Genomic DNA, 21,354 nt, shown 5'->3' on the forward strand with positions numbered 1-21,354 from the left:
CACTCCTGCGGGAACTCTCCTTCATCTGCCCGCCCCAACCCCCCTGAGCTGGGTGCTCCTCCTTGGGGCCACCGTGCCCATGCTCACCTCCATCACAGCACCTGTCACCCTGTACTGTCACCTGCTTGCTTACTCCCCCTCTTGCAGCATTCCCAAGGGTGGGCATCTCACCCTCCTTTGGTGCCAGGACCTGGCCCAAGCCGGATGCACAATGATGGCTGTTGAATCCCATTGAGTTTGTGGAACTTTGGTGCCAGAAGGGACCCTGGAGATCATGGAGGTCACCCTCTCCCTTTAAAGCTGGGACCAAGGACCCCACTAGTCAGGGCCAGGACAGGGGCTGAACTTGGGAGGAAGGCAGGGCCTCCACCTTGGGTTTAAGGAAGGCAAGGCTGGCCGTGCCCCGGGGTTTGCTTGCAGGTGCCCCCACCCCCAGGGCCTCAGGCGTCTCAGCCCTGTTCTCCCCCCGCAGGCCCTGTACTGCAGCTGCTTTGTCCCCGTGTACTGCGGCCTCATCCCCCCGACCTACCGCGGCGTGGTGAGTGCTGCGGCGTGGGCGGGCTGAGCCAGGGCCCAGGGGTGCCTCGGGCCCTGAGACCACAGCTGGGACAGGAGGGGGGTCTCAGAGTTCAGTGGGAAGACCAGGAGTTGGAAAGGTTTTTGTGCTTCCCCACTCAGAATGCCCGGGAGGTCAGGTCAACTAGTAGATGGACTTCCGGGGCCTTAGAGGAACTTTCCCAACGAGGCTGGGCTTCTCTGTGGACACACCGACCCACCCCTGAGCCCAGCAAAGCAAGACGCCTCCCACTGTACAGACCTTCCCGGGCTGGACAGGAGCCTAGGACCAGGCCCTGCACCGTGGGGACCTGGAACCTTCAGTGATGGGACCTTTGAGGTCATCTAGGCTGGTGCCTCGCAAACTTCCATGTGCCCACGAGCCGCTCAGGGGTCTTGTAAAATAATGCAAATCCTGCCCCAGTAGGTCTGGGGCAGGGCCCGAGACTGCGCCTGGAACGGGCTTCCGCTGAGCCGGCCTGCCGGTCCCCAGACCACACTCCGAGCCAGAGGGCCTGGCCCAGCCCCTCCTCATCTATGGAGAAAATGAGTCCGGACCAGGTTCAGCTCTAGCTGGAGCCCAGCTTGCATGTCGGTGTAGTTCTCAGTGAGCCCAGAGGGTCGGCGCCTTTGTTCTCAGCTGAGGAACCAAAACCCCAGAGGGGAAGGGCCTGGAGGGTGGACGCGTGGCTGGTCCGGGTGCCTGGCCTCGGCAGAGGGGCAGCTTGGACCACAGCATCTGGGAGGGGCTGTGTCACACCTGCTCGGCCCACCACATGTGCTCCTCCTTAGAAGGCACGGACACTCCGTTCCCGTCTGGCCTCAGCAGTTGAGGGGCTCCGGGGGGCGGCCTGGGAGGGGTGGCTGTGACTGGGGGCACTTGCTCCTGCTTCATCCAGGGTGTGGCTGCCCCTCCCCACAGAGGCCTGGGAGCCCCTCCGCAGCCCCAGGAAGATGGCTGGGAGGAGCCCATAGGGACAGAGCCCTGGGCAGGAGTCCAGAGGCCACCGGGATCCCTGAGTGACCTTCACTCAGCCCCCGGGCCTCAGTGCAGGGCTTGTCCTTGTGTCCTCCCGTGTGGGGAGGGGACCTCTGGCCAGGCGCACATTTCTCACTCTGCCCTCACAGCGGTACATCGACGGCGGCTTCACGGGCATGCAGCCCTGCTCCTTCTGGACGGACGCCATCACCATCTCCACCTTCAGCGGCCAGCAGGACATCTGCCCCCGGGACTGCCCCGCCATCTTCCACGACTTCCGCATGTTCAACTGCTCCTTCCAGTTCTCCCTGGAGAACATCGCCAGGATGACCCACGCCCTGTTCCCCCCAGACCTGATGGTGAGAGAGAGGGGCCTGGAGGGGCAGGGGTGGGGGGTTGGGGGGTGCAATGGGGAAGCCAGTGGGGCCCACTCAGTTTCCATGTTCCCTCCCCTTGAATGTTCCCCTAAACTTCCTCCTAGGCCTGCATCCTGGCCTTTTCGCTAATGAGCTGTGTGGCCTTGAACTAGTCCCCTAAGGGCTGCCAGCCTTAATGTCCTCCCCTGTAAATAAGGTGATGTCAGAATCGCTGATGGGATGACATCCACTCTGATGTGCGATGTCAGGTCAGCAAACTGTGGCCCAGGGGCTAGTCCCCTCCCGCCCTGGTTTTTGTACAGCCTGTGAGCTAAGTGTGGGCTTTCCACCGCTAAAGGCTGTAAAATGGGCGGTGAACACACAATACAGTGTACAGATGATGTGTGTAGAGTTGTGCACTGGAAACCTATATAATTTTGTTAACCAGTGTCACCCCAATATATTCAGTAAAAAGAAAACATAAAATAAAATAAAACAAATGACTGTAAAAAAAAAAAAAAGATGATGAAGAAGAAGAACAACAACAACAACAGCAACAGCAACAACAACAAAAACAAGAACAAGAAGAACAAGAACAAGAAATGGCAGACTATGTAAGGCCTGCAAAGCCCCAAATATTTACTACCTGGCCCTTTACAGAAAAGGCTTTGTGGGCAATATCTCATGTGATCCTTCAGCATCCTCTGTGATAGATGCTATTATTACCCCAGATGAAGAAACTGAGGCTGTGAGAAGTTACATCCACAGAGCCACACAGCCAGTGGCAGCACTGGGATTTGAACCCAGTCTCCAAACTTTGCTTCTCATATGGTCCAAATGCACTTTCCCTGCTTCTGCTATAAACATTTTGGCATCTCCTGCCAGGGGAAGCTGGTGGGCAGCTGTGCAAGGTTTAGCACACTGATGTAGTGTCACCATGGACACAGGAACTGCTCCCAGTCCTCGGCAGAGAGTGAGGGATGGGAACCGGACAGGCACATTTTGAAGAGCCATCAGATAGGTGACAGCAGCTGCTCTGGGGAGGGGACCGCGCTGCCGCTGTACTGCAGCCTGAGTCTCCTCCTGGTGTGCCCACCTTGCAGGTCCTGCACAATTACTACTACCGAGGGTACGAAGATGCCGTTCTGTACTTGAGGCGGCTGAGTAAGTACCACGTGGCGCCCTGAGGAAGGGAGGCCCGGAGGGTGGGCAAAGACGGACGTAGGAGAGCTGAGTAGGGGAGCATTCCCCCCACGTTTGTGACCTGAGAGCCAGAAGTGGGTGCAGGACTGACAGCCTGCATTGTCCAGGACAGGCCACTGCGGCCAGAAATGAGGGTCTCCGTGCAAAAGCAGCCTTTAGGTTAACTGATGGGACAGTTCTGGATATAAAAACTATATTTAGGAAATACATAGCTCGTATCTTCCATTTTCGTGTCATTTCATTCTCTTTCCAAAAGAGCTGTATTGTTAAGGTAGAAACTACATGCAACAGGTTTATGTTTATCTAAGACTCCGAAGGACATGCGGCTCAGCACACGGGAGAGAGGAGCCCTGGCCTGTGCTGGTTTGGAAGTCGTGGCCCCGCACCCCTGTTTCCTCTGTGATTTGGTAGAAGGAAGACTCTGCTGACATGTATAACACACTTTACCATGAGGAAGGTCATGACAAACATCTCTGTTTTCCATATTCAGAGTTAATTTCCAAGAGAAGGGATTCCTGGCTCAAAGGGCGTTTCCCCATGTTCTGCCACAAGTTTTTCCCACAGTGCCCCAGGTGTGCATGATTGTCCTCTGGGCAGTTAGTTGCACAGAACACTGTTTGACCATCCCTTGGAGTTTCCAAATGTTCACTATTATCAGCAATGCTGTGATGGACTTACTGTGTGGGCAGATTTAAGAAATACTTTGAGAGTGAGATTAAGGTGTGGAATGAGGTTTTTCCCCCCAGGATATATTCACTTTTCCCCCTTCACAAGTGCTTCCTGCTTTCCCACGCTCCCATTGTCCTGACTCTACCTTCTCCTGGGTCCTTTCTCCCAACAAGGGGGCGGGGGGGGGGGGGGGAGAGATGGGGGCTCCGAGGCAAACAGCCTGGGCCAGGATTCCATCCCTCCAGCCGTGTGAGCTTGTTACAGAAGACCCGAAAAAAACCCAAGCCATGCTTAGAGAAAGGGAGTTACATTTTATTAAGGGCAGGGCCAGAGGAAAATGTGCCTTTCAAATTCTGGGCCCCCCCCACATGGAGGAAACCTTTTCTATTTATACTTTTCCTAGCTCTTTTGTCTCCCAAATTTGGAATGAGACTCCCGGGCCTTCTGGGAAAGAAGGCCTACGTGCCGGGAAGGGGCCATGAGACCATATCTCAAGGCCTGGCCTGGTGTCAGCACTGACAACTCTGTCTGGGGCACAGTCCACGGCCTCTCTGGAATGGGAGTAATCTCATTTTCCTTATTATTTAAGCAAGCAAGCGTTTACAGAAGCCAAAACAGCAGGGTTAAAATTTCAAACAGCAGTTTTTATATAAGATGGATGCTTCAAGCTCAGGGAAATCACTCCCCTCTCTGAGTCTTGGTTTCCTAATCTGTAAAAAGGGTTGAGATCCTGATTGCTGACACCTACCAACTGTGTGATCTCGAGCAGGTAAAGAATCTCCTGGGGCCTCAGTTTTCTCATCTGTATAAGGGGCGGATCATGGAACCTCCTCAGAGGGCGCTGTGAAGACCAGAGGAGCAAAGCCACAGACAGCCCTCAGCACAACTCCCCAGTAGATGTCTTACTGAGGACATCGGAGTCCATGTCCTTGCCGTGGTCAGGCCAGTCACTGCCCGCTCTGAGCTCAGAGACAGGCCCCTCCTCTCACCCTCTGCAGGACAGACTCCTCCTAACCCTGGCCCCGCTGACAACTCCCCCATCCTCATTTACACAGGTGACAGCTGTGAAAAGGGAGCCCCAAGTATCCAAAAGGTGAACAACATGAGGGGTGTCATGGGGGGGTAGAGATGGGGCCTCAGGAATAGGAGGTGCTGGCTGGGGCCTCGGTCCTTTCTGCTGCCAGCTCGGGAGCCCCTCCACTCTCCTCAATGATGGTGTAGGCTGGGGACTTGGGGCTTAGGGAGACCCCCTGATTTGGGGCTCAGATCTTGGAGCAGACACCAACTCCCTGCCCCAGGAGACCCCTCTACACCCCAGTTCCAGCCTGGCTACCAGGCTACTCCATACCCGTCTCTCCCCTGAACTTTTCCTTCTCTTCCTCTCAGGAGAGGCCCTGGGGAACGTGCCCCCCGTTTCTCGGTAGCACCTTCTCCCACCCTTCCGCCTGTGGGGGGAACCCAGCGCCCTCCCCCCACCCTGCCCCCTAACTGGTGGGGACATGTTCGCAGGTATGAAGGGTGCCCCAAGCACAAGGCTGAAACCCTGCATTTCAGGCCTCCAGTCCTGAGCCGGGCAGTGTGTGGAGGTGGCGGGACTCCCGGGGTTCCTGGCACCACTCCCAGTGGGAAAGAGGCTAAAGGAGACGCGGCCTCAGGCTGGCCACGGGCGGGCGGCTTCCGCTTCCGTCCGCCAGTGCGGGCGTTCTCAGCGCAGGTGTCAGGGCCCACCCAGAGCCCCCGGGTTAGACGGGCTGATGTGCCTCCTTCACAGAGGGCGCGGGTGCCCACCCAGCCTGAGTCAGTGCGGTTTTAACCCCCACCCGCCATCCGGACCGGAAAAGGGGCGTCCACTCCAGCCTCCCGCCCAACCGGAGGATAGTCAGCCCCGCAGGAAGCTGCACCCACAGGTGTCACCCCCTCCCTCCCGAGGCCTCACCTCCACCTCACTATCCCTGCTGCTGGGCAAGTCTCCCTCCATCTGCCTCCCTGCAGCCGCCTCCTGCCAAAGGGAAGGGCATGCTTGCCATGTGCTTGAGGATCCACATCTCTCACATACACACACAGACACACACACACAGACACACACACATACAGACATACACACACATACACACAGACACAGACACAGACACAAACACACACACACACACACACACACACACACTCCCCTGTGAAACAGGTCCCCCATCAGAACGGTGAGCAATCTATCACGCCCAGTCTCCTGGTGCTCCTCAGTGACTCCTCCCACCTCCCCTCACCCACCCCCAACCTCCAAGCAACCACTGATCTACTTTCTGTCATTACAGATTAATTGCATTTTCTAGAGTTTTTGATAGATGGAATCTTATAGTGTGAAACCTTATTTTTGGCTGCATTCTCTCACTCAGCGTAATTATTCAAAGATTCACCCATGTCGTTGCGTGATATAAATAGTTCATTCCTTTTTACATTCCATTCCTTTGTATGACTATACCACCGCTCATTTAGCCATTCACCTGTTAATGGACATTTAAGTTGTATGCACCTCAGGCTATTATGAATACAGCTGCTATAAATACTCATGTATGTGTCTTAGTATGGACATATGCTCTTATTTCTCTTCGGTAAATACCCAGGAGAGGAATAATTAGATCACATGGTAGATGTGTTACAAATATAATTATGATAATTATGTTATATTATATAATTATATATAATTTGCATATATACAATTGTGATAAGAACACATAACATAAATGTACCATCTCAACCACTTGCAATGGACAGCTCGGTAGTGCTAAGCATATTTACTTTGCTGTGCAGCTAACCTCCAGAACTTTTTATCTTGCAAAACTGAAACTATACCCACTGGCCCCAAACTCCCCATTTCTCCCTCCCCCAGGCCCTGGCAACCACCGCTCCTCTTTGTATTTCTAGGGGTTTGATTACTTTACATCCCTCACATAAGTGAAGCATACAGTATTTGCCTTTTAGTTCACTTATAATGTTCTCAAGGTTTATCCATGTTGTAGCATGTGACAGGATTTTCTTCATTTTTAAGGCTGAATAATATTCCAAACGTATGTATATACCACATTTTACTTATCCATTTATTCATCAATGGACGTATGGTTGCTTCTACCTCTTGGCTATCTACATTAATAAAAGAGTAACATGCTAATTGACCGTACCTTCGCAACACCCACCAGCCAATCAGGAGTGAGTATGCAAACTAACCCAACAAAGATGGCAGGTTAATTTGCATATGTAAGCAGCGAGTGGCCAGGGGCGGGGCAGGACACTTGTGTCATCGCCATGGTGATGAAGCAGGAGTTTTGCATCACCCCAGCCGCTCAGGGCCTCTGGGCAGCATGGGAAGGCGGAAAGGTGGATCTGGCCGGAGCGAAGGCAGTGCCGGCAGCCAGGGGAAGGAAGGCCCATTCTTGCATGAATCTTTGTGCATCGGGCCTCTAGTTGTAAATAATGCTGCAATGGAAGGGTGTGCAAATATCTCTTTGAGATTCGATGTTAAATTCATTTGGATATGTACAGACTGAGGCATATTCCCAGAATGCAGATTTAACTTCTTAAGAAGCCACCACATGGCCTTCCACAGTGGCTGTATCATTTTCCATTCTCTCCAGCTGTGTATGGGAGCTCCAGTTCCCCCCACTTTTCACCGGCACTTGGTGTGGCAGGTCTGTTGAGCCTAAGCTGTTCTGAGAGGCGTGCAGGGTGTCTCGCTGGTTCGAATTGGCCTTTCCCTGGTGGCTGACGATGCTGAGCATCTTTTCATTTGCTTATTCGTTGTCCAGATAGCTTCTTTGGACGTGTCTGTTCAACTCTTTTGCCCATTTCCCCCAGACCTTTAATAACTTTTATTTTCAGGACAGTTTCAGATTTATGGAAAAATATAAAAACAGTACAGAGTCTCCACACACGCCACAACCAGGTTTCCCTATTGTTAGATGCTATAGTATGCTTATTAACTAAAATCTATACTTTGCTCAGATTCCCTGAGTTGCTGCCTGATGCCCTTACTCTGACCCAGGACCCCATCCAGGAGAGCATGTCATGTCCCCTCAGACTCCCCTTGTTTTTAATGACTGGCGGGTGTGAGTCCTGGCCAGGTACTTCGTAGACTGTGCCTCAGGTGGGGTTTGTCGGATGTTTGCCCCATGATTAGACGGGGTCATGGGTTGGAGGAAGGAAGACCAAAGAGGCAAAGTGCCGTTCTCAGCACATTCTGTCCAGGGCGCCTGCCGTCCACCCGACCGGTCACTGATGGTGTGACCGTGGCCACCCGGCTGCAGGCTGTTGTCAGGCTCACTCTCTCCTCTTCCCACGCACTGCTTTCTGGAAGGAGGTCTATGCGTAGCTCACACGGAAAAGGCCAGGAACCCTTCTCCACGTCCTTAAGGCCCGACGTCCACATAAAGTGTGTGGGCGGCTTCTGCGTGGGAGGTGGGTCTCGCCTGCATCACTTACGCAATCGTTTGTTGGTTTATGTATGAAGTCCTGGGCACTTATTTTATACTTTGGGTCATTATTCAACTCTGATTTTTTACTCAAATTGTCCCAGCTTTGGCCATTGGGAGCTCTTGCTCTTTGCCCATTTGAAAAACGGAATTGTTTGTTTCTCGTGTAAGAGCTTTAACGAATTCTGGATAAATACCCTTTGTCAGGAATACTATTTGTAAGTATTTTCTCCCAGGCTGCGATTCCTCTTACGAGCAGCTTTGGAATCTGCCCAGTTTTGCCTGTTTTAGAAAACTTGCCCTGGGCCCCTCTGCTTGTCTGCCTCAATCCGGGCCCCCTCTTCTCACTTTGCTTTCCCTCCCTGGGAGTCTCCTGCACAGCCACCATCACAGCCCCAGTGGCCGCCCGGGTGGGCTCCCAGTACATATGTATCTCTAACCCCCTTCTCATCTCTGGGATCCAAATCCACACGCACACTGCCCACTTGTCTCTCCTTGGGCATCTCCAAGGCCCCCTAAACTCAACATGTCCCCATACAAGCTCCTAACCTGAGCTCTCCCCTCCCCCCGGCCCGTCCCTCCCATGACCTATTCTCAGCAGACAACGCCAGCATCCATCAGACTGTGCGAGCCACCTACCTCCCCTCAGCCCCGATCAATCCCTCACCAATCCTCATCCACTTACCTCCTAAACAGAACTTCTACTTCCTTCTACCTTCTTCCAGGCGCAAGCCCCACACACTTCTCCGCAGCCACCTGACGGGTTTCCCTGGCCCCTGTGCCCTTGTCAGTGAGTCTCCACACAGAAGCCACAGTGACTTTGTCAAAGCCAGAGTCAGGCGGGCGCCTCCCTGCCTGGAAGGCTTCATGATCTCCATGGAAATTAAGAGTCCTCAGTGCTGCCTACCAGCCCTTGAGCGATCCGGTCCCTGCACCTCAGCCCCATCCCCAGCCACAGTGCCCCCTCCACCCCCCAGGCTCCAGCCACAGTGAAGTCCTCCCTGCCTCCCTCTCTCCTGGTGCCGTGTTCCTCCCCTGCCTAACACTTGTCTTGATTAACACTTGAGATTATTTGGGTGGTCAGGGCCTGTCCCCGCCCTGGGCTGTAAGCTCCGGGGGAGGAACCATCACACCTGTTTCTGTCTCCGCCTCCTCAGTGCCAGGTATAGTGCCTGGCACACAGAGATGCTCAGAAATATCCACTGGATACGTGGATTAATCCACAGTCAAATACTCAATGTCAGTCCAAGTAAGTAAAGAAAGGCTACTGGTGAGAAATAATCCTGTTTATGACAGTAACTTGGAAAAGTATCCTTTGCAAACACCACGCTGATGCCGGAGGTTAGAAATGCCACCTGTGACCCATGCTTGTTTTTCCTAGATGCTGCTTACCTCAATTCTCCCTCCAAGAGGGTGATTTTCCCCCGGGTGGAAGTGTACTGCCAGATAGAACTCGCCCTTGGCAACGAGGGCCCGGAACACAGTAAGCCGAGCCCCCAAGCGGAGCAGGGCGGTCTGGAAGAATCCACGCAGCTTCCCACACAATGGGATCCCAAAGAGCAAGAAAGCGGTGGCCATGGTCCACTTGGGTCCCCACCTATACAGACACCCGAATCCACACATGAGTGGCCTGTGGAGTCACCCGCTCCACCACCTGTCTCTTCATCTGAGCAGTCACCTACAGCGACACTGGGCTCTTCATCGTCACGCTCTCCAGCTGACTTGCCACCTGTGTCACTCCCAGCTGTGCCCTCACCGCCCAGCTCAACTCCTGGTCTGTCACCTGAGCCACCACAGAAGCAGGTACAACTGACTGGATCACCACCCGAGTCCCCACCCTCCCAGCCATCTCTGTCACTCAGGCCACGTCCGGGGCCTTCAGCTGGGAGGGCACCTCACACGTTGCCTCGATGTTCTTCGACATCCCCTGCACAGCCACCTGTGGAGGAGCTGGGCTCAGCACGGCCCCAAGGTAGGGACCCTCTGGCTTCTCACGGCCCCTCAGGGTTTCCTCTTGTCTGCAACCCTTCAGTATGACAACATGGTGGCCCACACCATGGCTTCCGAGGGCAGGCAGCCACAAGGGGGCAGTGAACCTGAGAGCTGTCCATTTCTGTAGCCCAGTGAGTCTCCAAGTGAGGTTTCCAAGCAGCAGCAATGAGAATGTTCAGGCCCGACCACAGACTGCTAAGTGGCAGACTCGGGGGTGGGTGGGTGGGTGGGGGGGGGCGTGGGGTGGGCCAGCTGTCCTTTCGGCAAGCCCTCCGGGTGGTTCCCTGGCCCGCTTTCCTCTGGGACTGCTTCCTGGTAAACGCTCTTGTGTCCAGGATGGTGCTACTCAAAGGGTGGTCTGCGGACACTGCCGGTCCCCAACTAGCTGTCACTAGATCACAATGAAATGGGCACGGAAATGGAGAGAAGCGTTTAGAAATGTGGAGCGGGGTGGGGTGGGGAACCTTTTTTCCTGCCAACGGCCATTTGGATATTTATCACATCGTTCGCAGGCCTTTCAAAATGATCACTTAAAGTGAGCCTGCTCTGTTTGGGCAAACATTTAATTAGTGCCGTGGCAGGCCCAGACCAAGGGATTTCTCAGGCGCGTAAGGCCCTCGGCTGGACGCTCCCCACCCCTGGTGGCAATGAGACGGAGCCGTGGCGGGGAAGGGCTCCCCTCATCCCACAGAAGCACTAGGCCATGTGGGTTGTAAATAAGATTTTAAAAAACTGGCTCTTTGCTGCAGATAGTTTGAGAAGCACCGTTCTAGGGGCTGCAAAGAGGAGCGGTTCTCACTTCCTCGCCTCGGGGAGTCTCCCCTCCGGCAGAGGGGATGGCGGGAAACCAACTCAAAATACAAGATGCATGATTAGGTTCTAGACTGTTATGGTGTTCCTGGAGAGTAAGATCACTGCTCTCGGGGAGGGAGGAAGGCTCTGGGAGATGACAGGTGGGCGACAAGGGCGGGATATTGACCATCTGGTCTGTGGGATGGGATTGGACGGATGACATGAGCAGGTCAGGTTTTGTTTGTTCTAGAAGCTCAGGTGCAAAGCAGGAAAGTGCAAAGTACGTTCGGGATGAAGAGGATACCGGCTTGGCCACGTGGATGGGGGCGGGGGGGGGGGGGGGGCGGGGGCAAAGGGACAGGGCCCAGATCGTGGGAGGAAGGGTCCTTCTGGTCCACCAGCCAAACTTCCATAGTATCAGGGTAAACAGTGGCACAGATTAGCAATGAGAAAAAATGTAAGGATATTAAAAGTCAGAAAATTGGTCAAGGTGTTTCACATGCTCTCTTATTCCCTGTTAAATAAAATGCATTTATTTGTATATCACGCCTGTGCCTAAAGGTAGCCATCCTCAGGTGCCTGAGCCATCCCGGGCATCCTCACTCCTCCTGGGGTGGGCAGAGGCACAGAGAGCCCAGTGGTTCTCAGCTGGGCGATCACCCCCAGGAGACGTTGGCAATGCCGGGAGGCCAGATGCTGCGGAACGTCCTGCAGGGCACAGGCCAGCCCCTCATTCAGTCGTGCTGAGGCCAGACCCTGTGTCGCCTCCGCCGAGCCGCTGTGACACCCTACGCCAGCGGTGGGAGCTGGGCAGGGAGGAACCTCCCCGGCTCAGTGCTGTCAGTCCTACAGTGAGGGCCATGTGGCAGGGGGTGGGGTGTTGCCAGAAGCTGTAGGAAAATCCCCCAACAAAGGAGCTGCTAATAGACTTGAGATATCCACCAGGCCCCCAAATGAAAGAACTTCAGGTACGGGAATCTAAATAGATTCCCTGTTATTTTCAGTTACATGTATTACATAACTATATGCTAATCTTCACATTTTATATCTCCCCATACTCTGAAAACATGCAGTGCCCTTACTTAAGAGCACAGTCATAAAACTATTAGTGTTTTTTATTTAAAAAAACGAGAAAAGCAGTACATGGAGCCGGTGATGGAAGGTCCGGGCCCTGTGGGTTTTCCTGGCTCTTTCCCTCGCACGCTGCTCTGCGTGAGGGACGCTGTGATGGTACATGGAGGGTCAGCCTCAGCCTTCCACTGCATCACGGTCAAGGCCACAGTAAGATTGTGGTCCCACAGGTGGGAATTTGAGAATGAGACAGTTCGCTGTTCTTTGCGAAACTCTCGCTTACTTCCGATTGTTATAGCAAAAAAGACTAAACACCTCCGATGTCACGTTGTTAACCACTGGGCAGCACTACCTAGCACCTCGTCCATTTCCAGGTTCACACTAACAAAAAATGAGGAAGACACAACGGCCCAGGCAGTTCAGGACAAAAGAGGGAACCTTTGGCAAAAAGTAAAATGGCCCCAGCCGGTTTGGCTCAGTGGATAGGGCGTCGGCCTGTGGACTGAAGGGTCCCAGGTTCGATTTCAGTCAAGGGCACATGCCCAAGTTGTGGGCTGGATCCCCAGTAGGGGGCATGCAGGAGGCAGCCAATCAATGATTCTCTCTGATCAGTGATGTTTCTCTCTCTCCCTTCCTCTCTGAAATCAGTAAAAATATAATTTTTTAAAAAAAGGTAAAATAGAAATGGAGACAGATTTGTTTTTCATGTTTTAAGATTTAGGGCCCCCTTACCTACTTTGGGGGTTAGAGATGGGTTTGGTCTTCCCTGGCTCCTGTCTAAAACTTGGTCGTATCATTTCACTGTGTCTTTCTTTAAACCGGGGAAAGGGAGGAGACAGGCAGGCCTGCCCTGAATGAGGTAATATAGATGAAAACGCTACAGTACAGACAGTAGCTTTTGCATGATGGGAAAATTCTTCACGAAATGTCCTGCCTCCTATTGGCTGAGCAGCATGAAGTGATGGGTGACAAAAAAAATAAAAAAGACTAAGCACCCCTCCCCCGCGCCATCTCACTCCTGTCTCCTGCCTTTTTCCTTTTGGCTGCAGTTCCTCTGGCCTCTGTGAATCCGCACAGCACCGCGCCTCTGGCCACCGTGAAGGAGACCAGCAGCCAGCCGGATGCCGCGTAAGTGTCCCTTCAGCAGAGAAGGCGTTCTTCCCTCTGATGGGGGAAAGCTGAGGGACACTCCCACCTCGTGACCTGGGATCCTCTTCCCGTGTGTGTGGCTACAGGGCACCACCCTCTCCTCTCTTCTTCAGGGGGGACAAGGTGTGGGGAAGGGTCTTATTCACGCCACGGGCCCTTCTCTTCAGCTCCCTGCTCCACGCACTGGGCACGCACCTTCTCACGCACAGAGGGACCCTGGTGAGGGCTCCGCTCAAGAGAGCGAGCAGGCGGGCTGCATCCCAGCCCCAGCAGCCGCTGCACGCTGTGAATTGAGGCCCCCCTCACCCACAGCATGGCTGCAGCGTGATAAGGAGGCCAGCGTTCCTGTGTTGTGGATGGGCCCCGGAAAACCTTTCTGATGAGACACATCAACGGTCGGGGTCGTGTCACGTCTCCATGTTTACCTTTGCAGTCGTTCCGAGGGGGTCTGGGGATCTCCTGGGCTCCCTCACTGGCTGGACAGCAGTGGACGAGCCGGGGCAAGGCACCAGCAGGAGGTCAGAGGGTGGACGGGGCACTTCCCCCAGCCTCACCCCTCCCTGCCGCTGGGCAGCTCTGGTGGTGGCTGGGCTTCTCTGGCCACAGCTGCAGGGGTTGGGAGAGCAGGGCCCTTACTTTTCATGCTGCCCCTCCATATCATGTCACAGCAAATACATTAAAACAGACCCGAATCCTTCTCCCAGTGTCATTTCAATTCTACAACTTTTTGAATGAGTTTGCATAAATTTTTTAAAATATATTTTTATTGATTTCAAAGAGGAAGGGAGAGTTAGAGAGAGATAGAAGCATCAATGATGAGAGAGAATCATTGATTGGCTGTCTTCTGCATGCCCCCCACTGGGGTTGGAGCCCACAACCCGGGCATGTGCCCTTGACCAGAATGGAACCCAGGACCCCTCAGTCCACAGGCTGACACTCTATCCACTGAGCCAAACTGGCCAGGGCAGAGTTTGCATACATTTAATAATTTTGTGCTTGGGCATAAATTATGCATTTTGTTCCCATGATTTACACTTTATTTCATTGACATATAACCATCTAAAAGCTTCTGTTGACTAGTTGGCATGCTACTCAGACAAATATTCACTGATTACAAAATAAAGGCCGCTGGGAACTCCGACGCTCCCGGGCCGAGAGCCACGCTCTGGTGTGTCTGACACCTCCTCAGCTGGAGCAGGGCCCTGACGGGGACACAGGACGGTCACTAACAAACCGCTACCGCCTCTCTCTGCCCAGGGCGAGCCCTGCCGGAGACTCCAACTGCGTGAACAAGGCATTCAAGAAGAACAAACCAAAGACAAGTGGCACCAGAAGAGGCTTCCCGAGACACCCACGATCCAAAAAGCCAGGCAGCAAAGTGCAGTGAGCATGGCTAACGTTTCTTACATCCCACGGGCAGGAGCGGCGTGGGGCACGGGCTGCAGGGAGATTACAGGGCTGGGGAGGGGTCAGGAGTGGGGTCAGGAGGACGCACCCAACATGAGATCCGCGATCTGCCACGGTCTCACTCAGGGAGCGTTTAGTGAGGTCAGCTATGCACATTGCTTCGCGGGGAGCAAGGTGTGCAGCAACAGCAGCCAATAACTAGCAGACGCCAAGGTTATGTAACTCCGGAGGTGGACCAGCTACCTCTCAGCTCCTGGAGAGAACGCCACTAGGAAACCAAACCAGACAGGTCGATGCCCACGTGATCCTCAGCACATAGAGCTCCTAACTGTTCCCACCCTACAGCTAAAAGCCCTCGCCTGCATAGGCCGGCTTCTCACAGCTTCCTGACTGTATTATATTGTCATTGATTTCATTGATCGACATTTACGGAGCACCCAATGAGTGCCCAGCACTCTCCTGGGCTCTGCGGAAGTCAAAGGTGAATTAAACTCAATCCCCAACTTTCAGGAGTTTCTCTTGAACTTGGAACTTCAGGCCAAAGACAAGAATAAAACCTAATCTGATGAACTATGAGCCCCATAGAAACCAGCCTTCATTTAAAAAAAATTTTTTTTTTTTTTTACCAAGCTTCTCTTTTAGGCGCATGTGTCCATACATACACAGTGGCAAATCCAGAACACCAGCCTCAAACACAAACCAAGCTGGTATCACCTGTAATTACTTTGCAGGATTATCAAAGTATTTTCGGAAAGGAACAGACCTGCGCTGCTATTTAATTTTCTTCAAGCGTTTATTGCTCAGAAAAAAAAAAAATCCCAAATCATTCTAAGGGACATCCTTCCAGGTTGCTCCTGTCCTGGGAGGGGTCCCTGGGGAGGCAGAGGGATTGGGGCGGGTGGGAACCTGGTGGGTGGTGGGAAGCAGTGTGGTGGGGAGGAGGTTCTCAGAACTGCAGGGAGGATTCAGGACCCAGCAAGCAGCTGGCGGCCCCTGGTGGCCGCTGGGTCAGTGCAGCCTGGGATTCTTCTCACTCTGTTCCTTGGGGTCCAACTCCAAGACTTCCCTGACCTTGAGTGTCCACATCTCTGTCCCTAGAAGCTCAGGTCATGAGCATGTGGGCAGGTCTGCAGAGGGCATGGGGGTGCCATCTGGGAGCCAGCCCTGACTCGGGTCCCTGATTCCCGGGCCAGGCCTCTCCCCACACGTCAGAGCAGTGGGAACGATGCAGTTCAGCCAGAGCTGCTCGGTTGACGAACTTCTAGGACTCAAGGTGCTTTATGAAAAAGCGGGCTGGGGTAAGACAAACAAAACAGCAGGGGGACTCTGTGGTCGGTGGGTCCCACGTGCTGTTCTGTCTGCAATGCTCCTTTACCGAACAGGTTATGAAACTGCCTGGAGGCAATTCACCAATTGGGCTTAAGTAATCCCACACAGCTTTACTGCTCTGAGCTTCAGAGACCAGGGGAGGGCGCAGAAAAGAGAAGCTCAGAAATGTCAGGCATAGAGAAGAGGCGCGATCTGCTCATTTTCTCCCAACCTGCAATCACAGGGACGCTGTCACACCCATGGGCCAGTCCTGTGTGAGCTCCTGGTCCCCAGCTGATATTCCTCCCACCAAAAAATGAGAGAGGCTAGAATGAAAGCTACGGTGCGGGGGTTCCATACATACTATGATGCCGTTGTATTCATCAGTTATTGGGGCTATGATAATGCTGCCTAACAAACGACCGACCCCAGATCTCAATGCATTACAAAGCACACGTTGGCTTTTCTCTTTCTGGGCCTATGGGTTGGATGGAATAGCTCTACTCAGGCCACAGGCTGCAGTCAAGCCTGCTCCGTGGCCCTTTCATCCCGGGACCCGCAGGTTTCTTTTTGTTTGTTTGCTTTGTTTTAATATATTTTATTGATTTTTTACAGAGAGGAAGGGAGAGGGTTAGAGAGTTAGAAACATTGATGAGAGAGAAACATCGATCAGTTGCCTCCTGCACACTCCCTACTGGGGATGTGCCCACAACCAAGGTACATGCCCCTGACCGGAATCGAACCTGGGACCCTTCAGTCCACAGGCCGACGCTCTATCCACTGAGCCAAACCGGTCAGGGCACGGACCAGCAGTGTTGCCAGAACTGTCCTTCTCTGAGCACGGCCAGATACATGTATCAGCATAGTTTCCCTCTGCTGCCTTGTCTGTTCTCCAGTAGAGTTCAGGGGTCATCTCACTCGGGTTGGCCTCCAAGTGGAAAGAGGGGAAACTGAGAGGCTGCCTGCAGGCTGCAAGTGGAACGGGAAGAGGTCCATCTTGCTACTTGCTACTCAGATTTTCCTAATTGCTACCAAGTCTGTCAGACTCCCCGGATTTCCACCACTTAAGAGCCTCTCCTTTGAGTTACTATGGAACTTCCACCTGTTCAAATGTGAATGTGGTAATAACAGCTAAAATCATATGGCAGTGATTATGTTCTAGCACTGAGGCGCCGAGAGGTTAAGTAACATCTCAAAGTCACCCAGCTGGTAGGTGGCAGAGCTCGGATCCGCATCCCGGTGTCTGTCACCAGGTGTTGACCACCCACCGTAGCCACCAGAGCTGGAGTCAGAGTCGGAAGTCGCAGGGTCTAGTCCTGTTTCTCCCTTTGGGCAGGGAGAGGCCTGGAGGTGCCTCGGAGGTGCACAGGAGACGTGGCGGGGCAGGGTGCCGTGCCGAGGAGGCTGGGCTTTGCCTGTGGTGCTGGGAGTCATCGCAGGGTCTAAACACCAGAATGACATAGTCAGATCAGAAAAGTATCCAGGAATAGGCACACTCACACCCAGCATTTCTCCAAGGGGCTCAGCAGGTCTCTTCCTGCAGTGTCCCAGAGAGGGCAAGTGACTTGCCCAGGGTCACACAGCAGGTAGAGGAGCGTTTGGAACTCGGGTCTTCCCATCCCCAATTTTTGTCTTCTTTTTCCTCACGTGTGCTTCCTTGGCTTCTCACACCCAGGTCTGCTCCCTGCCCACTCGACTTCTCTGTGCTCTCCACTCCCAAGACTGTGTGGGTCACCTACAGGCCTCACCCCAGCGGGATCCAGGAATGCAGCAGCCCCGAGGTGTGGAACTCCCCAGGGTGTCCCTGGGGGCCAGACACAGCCTGCCCTGTCCCAGGATGCTGTGGTGACCCCTGAGCACACTCAACCCAACCCCCCTGCCCCTCCCTGCTCCCCCCCCCCCCCCCCACGCAGTCAAGGCCAACACTAGCCCATGCAATGCCTGTGCTAAGAAAACAGCATCCCTTCCATGAGAACTTGACTGCCAGCTGCCGGAAGGTGGTCCTGATACACTGCTTTTGTTAGAACAATTGCCTGCTAACTGCTAGACATCTGTACGAGTGACACACAAGCGACAGACAGAGCTGTGTAAACGGCATAGCAAGCAGCACAGTAACATGTGACATGAGGCTCATGCGGTGCCTACGCCTCTCCCCCTTCCGGAAAACCCAATATTAACGGGACTTTTGTAAACGCAGGGATGTTTCAAACACGCTAGTGATTCCTGCTCTGCAAGTGGCATCTCCATTTGCAAAAGGCCTTGTACAACGAGTGACCTTCTAACTGGCTTCGGGTGTAAAGGGAGAGTTTCCATTTGGACGCGTCAGGCGGCTCCGGTGGGGCCTGGCCACGTGCCCAGGACGCCCAAGGGCATGCAGCTGGGAGAAAGCTCTCAGTGGGAGCCGGGAGGGAAGGCCGAGGCGAGGGACTTAGCAATGATGCGTCTGTGTCCTTTCTCCAGGAAGCTGTGAGCCGAGAGCTGGAACGGGAGAGGACCTGACGCACCCAGCCGAGCCTTCTCCCCACTGTTCTCAGACGCTGTCCCCTCGCCCTTGGCCTTTTGGGGACCAGGGTGACACCCACTATCAAGCCTGTTGGTGTAGAGGGTCCTGCTTCCCCGGGCGAGCACCTTCTTGTCTTAACGTCCTCTCAGCTTCCACTCCCCTGCTCTGGACAGACGGGCGGACAAGGACGGGAACTGGGGAGCATGCAGCACAGCCCCCCTGCTGGCGGGCCCGGGGCGGGGGGGGGGGGGGGGGCATGCCTTGCTCCCACCCCAGCCCGCTTGGGCCAGGTGGGACCCAGATGCAGGATCGAGTCCGCGGGGCAAAACTCTGGAGGGTCCAGCAGGGCTGAGCCACGGACACTTCCCTGTTTCCTGTGGGGTCAGGAAACCAAGTTCTTGAGCTTTGTTTTCCATTCGCACAGCCAACTGAAGGCTCCGCGTGGACTGGCCGCCGCCTCGGCCGCCACTGGAACCCGCGATGGAGCTGAGGCGGCAGCAGCCCCCCGGGCTCCGGGGACTGGGGGGCAGCGAGTGGGGCTGGCGGCTCTGGCCTCCCTGAGTGGGTGGCTGTAGAGGAAATGGGCCAGGCGTCCTCCCCTCCCCCAGCCCGAATGAGGGCAGACTCCGCTGTTCACACCGAAGTGAAATGTTCCACAAGAAAGACACCTTCAGCCTCAGTTTCCCCAGCCTGTCCTGAAAAACAAGCCCCTCCAGCCCCGGGTGGGCATGACCTCCAACCCCACCGGGCCCCGTGAGGAGGCCCAGGCTGTCCGAGGCCTCAGATGCGTTTGCCTAACAGGCCCCCGAACCCCAAACCCAGGGGCTGGGTGGGAGGCGGCCCTGACCGGGGCTGGGCACCAGGAGGACGGAGCAGATTCAGCCGCGGAGGGCGGGGGCCGTATGGAAGGAGGCCCTGGTGGAGCCTGCGTGTAACGGGGACCACGTTGGGGAACACGAATCTTCGCGAGCCCCCTCAGAAGCTTCTGCCTGGAAGACCCGGATGTGCCTGGGAGAGGCCTGAGCAGAGTCAAGTCTCAGGTGTGCTTGGACCCCTGCCTGCCTGGCTCTGCGGCCCAGGGAGCGCCTGGTTCTGGGAGCCCGGCCGCCCTGCAGGCCTTTCCTTGTGCAGATGGCTGGGCCCAGAGGCCTGAGCCTTGGGAGCGGGAGGGAGGGCCGGTTGCACAGCTCAGGAGAGCGTGTCCCTGGTGTGCAAGGGAGAACTGCACAGGGTAGTACCTGCTGTCTCAGCTCAAACCCGGATGCAGAGCCCAGCTGCTCTCATGCTGTCGTTCTAAGTACCAGTAAGTCCCCTTGTATATCTCCTTCATTTTGCTTGACTTCCTTTTCCCCCATTTTGAGGTAATCAAGAGAATTCTTTTTGCATTCGTTTCAGGGTTGCCAGATAAAACACTGGAAGCTTTGTTAAATTTGCATTTCAGATAAATAATGAATATTTATTTAGTATAAGTATGTCCCCAATATTGAAATTTTTTTTTTTTGTATATCTGAAATTCAAATTTAACAGGGCCATCATATTTTTGCTTGCTAATTAGTTCCTTTCTCCTTTTTATGCTTTTAAAAACAAAAACAACAAAAAACACACGAATGGATTTTTTTTTTTAAGCCAGTCACCCTGCTTTGAAACTGGGAGGTCTCTGTGGCGCCAAGGCCAAGGCCAGCACACTCTGGTTTTCCAAACAAGCGAATCTGAACGACAGCGGCGGTGCGGCCCTCTGTGACCGGCTAACACCCCGAACTCGACCAGTTCTCCGCTGACCCCGTTATCTCTGACTCACCCGCTTAGCCTCCTGACTGCTCGGGGTGAGAAATTAGGTTACTAATTATGTCCTGATGTTACTTGCCCGCCTTTAAAAGCCTTCAAAGAAGCAGGGTCTCCCGTGCACTGCAGGGCTATTGCAAACCTCCGTGGTCTGAATTGAGGGAGGCCCACCCTCATACGGTGTCCACCACCCTGTGTTCCCAATGGCACGGAAGTCCCATAACCAGTGAGGCCCATTAGCATCCCGAGGGCGGGATTGTGTCTTTTACATCAGCCCTGGCACATGGAAATGCTCGCTAAATGCTGGTTTGATAGATGAGTTAATGGGTTAGAGGTCCATAAGGTTGGCGACCGCTGGATTAGACAGTAAGGGGGGCATTAAAACAGGGGTTCTCAGAGCTGCGTCCTGGCCTGTCTGTCTGCAGCTGGGGGTGTGACCTTGAACAAGGCACCGCCCACTCTGAGCCTTAGGATACTAGGACTGCCCTCTCCTCCCTCCACAGAGCATTCCCAGGAGCATCCGGGCTCGGGGAATGGAAATGTGGTTTGAAAAGAACACAAGCCACCACACAACAGGGTCGCCTTCCCCAGCAGCCACGGACAGAACTCCCATGTGATCTGAGCTGGGAAAGGAGGCCTTCGATGCCTTCCAGTGGAGACCACATTTCCAGACCCAAACCAGGCGCTGGGTTCTGCCACTTCTATCCTGGTTCTGAGGGACAGACTCTGGGCCCCAGAATTTAAGGACGGATAAAACAGAAGATTGGGAATGAGGCCTGGCCCACATTTTCCTGGACGGAACAATGAACTGTCACCCTGAGAGCCACAGAGGAATGCCAGGTCTGGAGGGCAAGGGTCTTGTCTCCAAGGTCGGCAGCCTGGGGCAGCCTCTCCCGCCCGAGGCCCAGCCCGGAGCACTTTGTCACTGCCTCAGCAAGGTGGCACCCAAGGATGGGACACCCGGGAAGCGTCCAGACAGGGTCCCAGGCTGGACAAGGAGGCTGACCCCCGTAGCCTTGCAGGCACATGACGGGCCTGGTTGCGGCCCGTGGGCCCCGGTCTTGTCTCCACTGTGAATGAGCCACCCGAGACCTCAGTGCAAGTTGTTTCTTTATTTGTCCAAATAACACA

General features: G+C 54.3%; 1 protein-coding gene across 1 annotated transcript in view; it reads left to right on the forward strand.

Moving 5' to 3' along the window:
• Positions 1 to 14,645, forward strand: part of PNPLA1 (patatin like phospholipase domain containing 1) — a 34,333-nt gene extending 19,688 nt beyond the window's left edge. The window contains exons 3-8 of the mRNA XM_054722556.1: positions 473 to 538; positions 1,684 to 1,893; positions 2,994 to 3,054; positions 9,601 to 10,191; positions 13,124 to 13,202; positions 14,481 to 14,645. Of these exons, the coding sequence (XP_054578531.1) occupies positions 473 to 538; positions 1,684 to 1,893; positions 2,994 to 3,054; positions 9,601 to 10,191; positions 13,124 to 13,202; positions 14,481 to 14,610 (1,137 nt within the window). The 3' untranslated portion in view covers positions 14,611 to 14,645. The remainder of the gene's footprint in view (positions 1 to 472; positions 539 to 1,683; positions 1,894 to 2,993; positions 3,055 to 9,600; positions 10,192 to 13,123; positions 13,203 to 14,480) is intronic.
• Positions 14,646 to 21,354: the final 6,709 nt, after the last annotated feature.

The sequence above is a fragment of the Eptesicus fuscus genome, chromosome 10 (genome assembly GCF_027574615.1).
Source record: "Eptesicus fuscus isolate TK198812 chromosome 10, DD_ASM_mEF_20220401, whole genome shotgun sequence".
Lineage (NCBI taxonomy): Eukaryota > Metazoa > Chordata > Mammalia > Chiroptera > Vespertilionidae > Eptesicus > Eptesicus fuscus.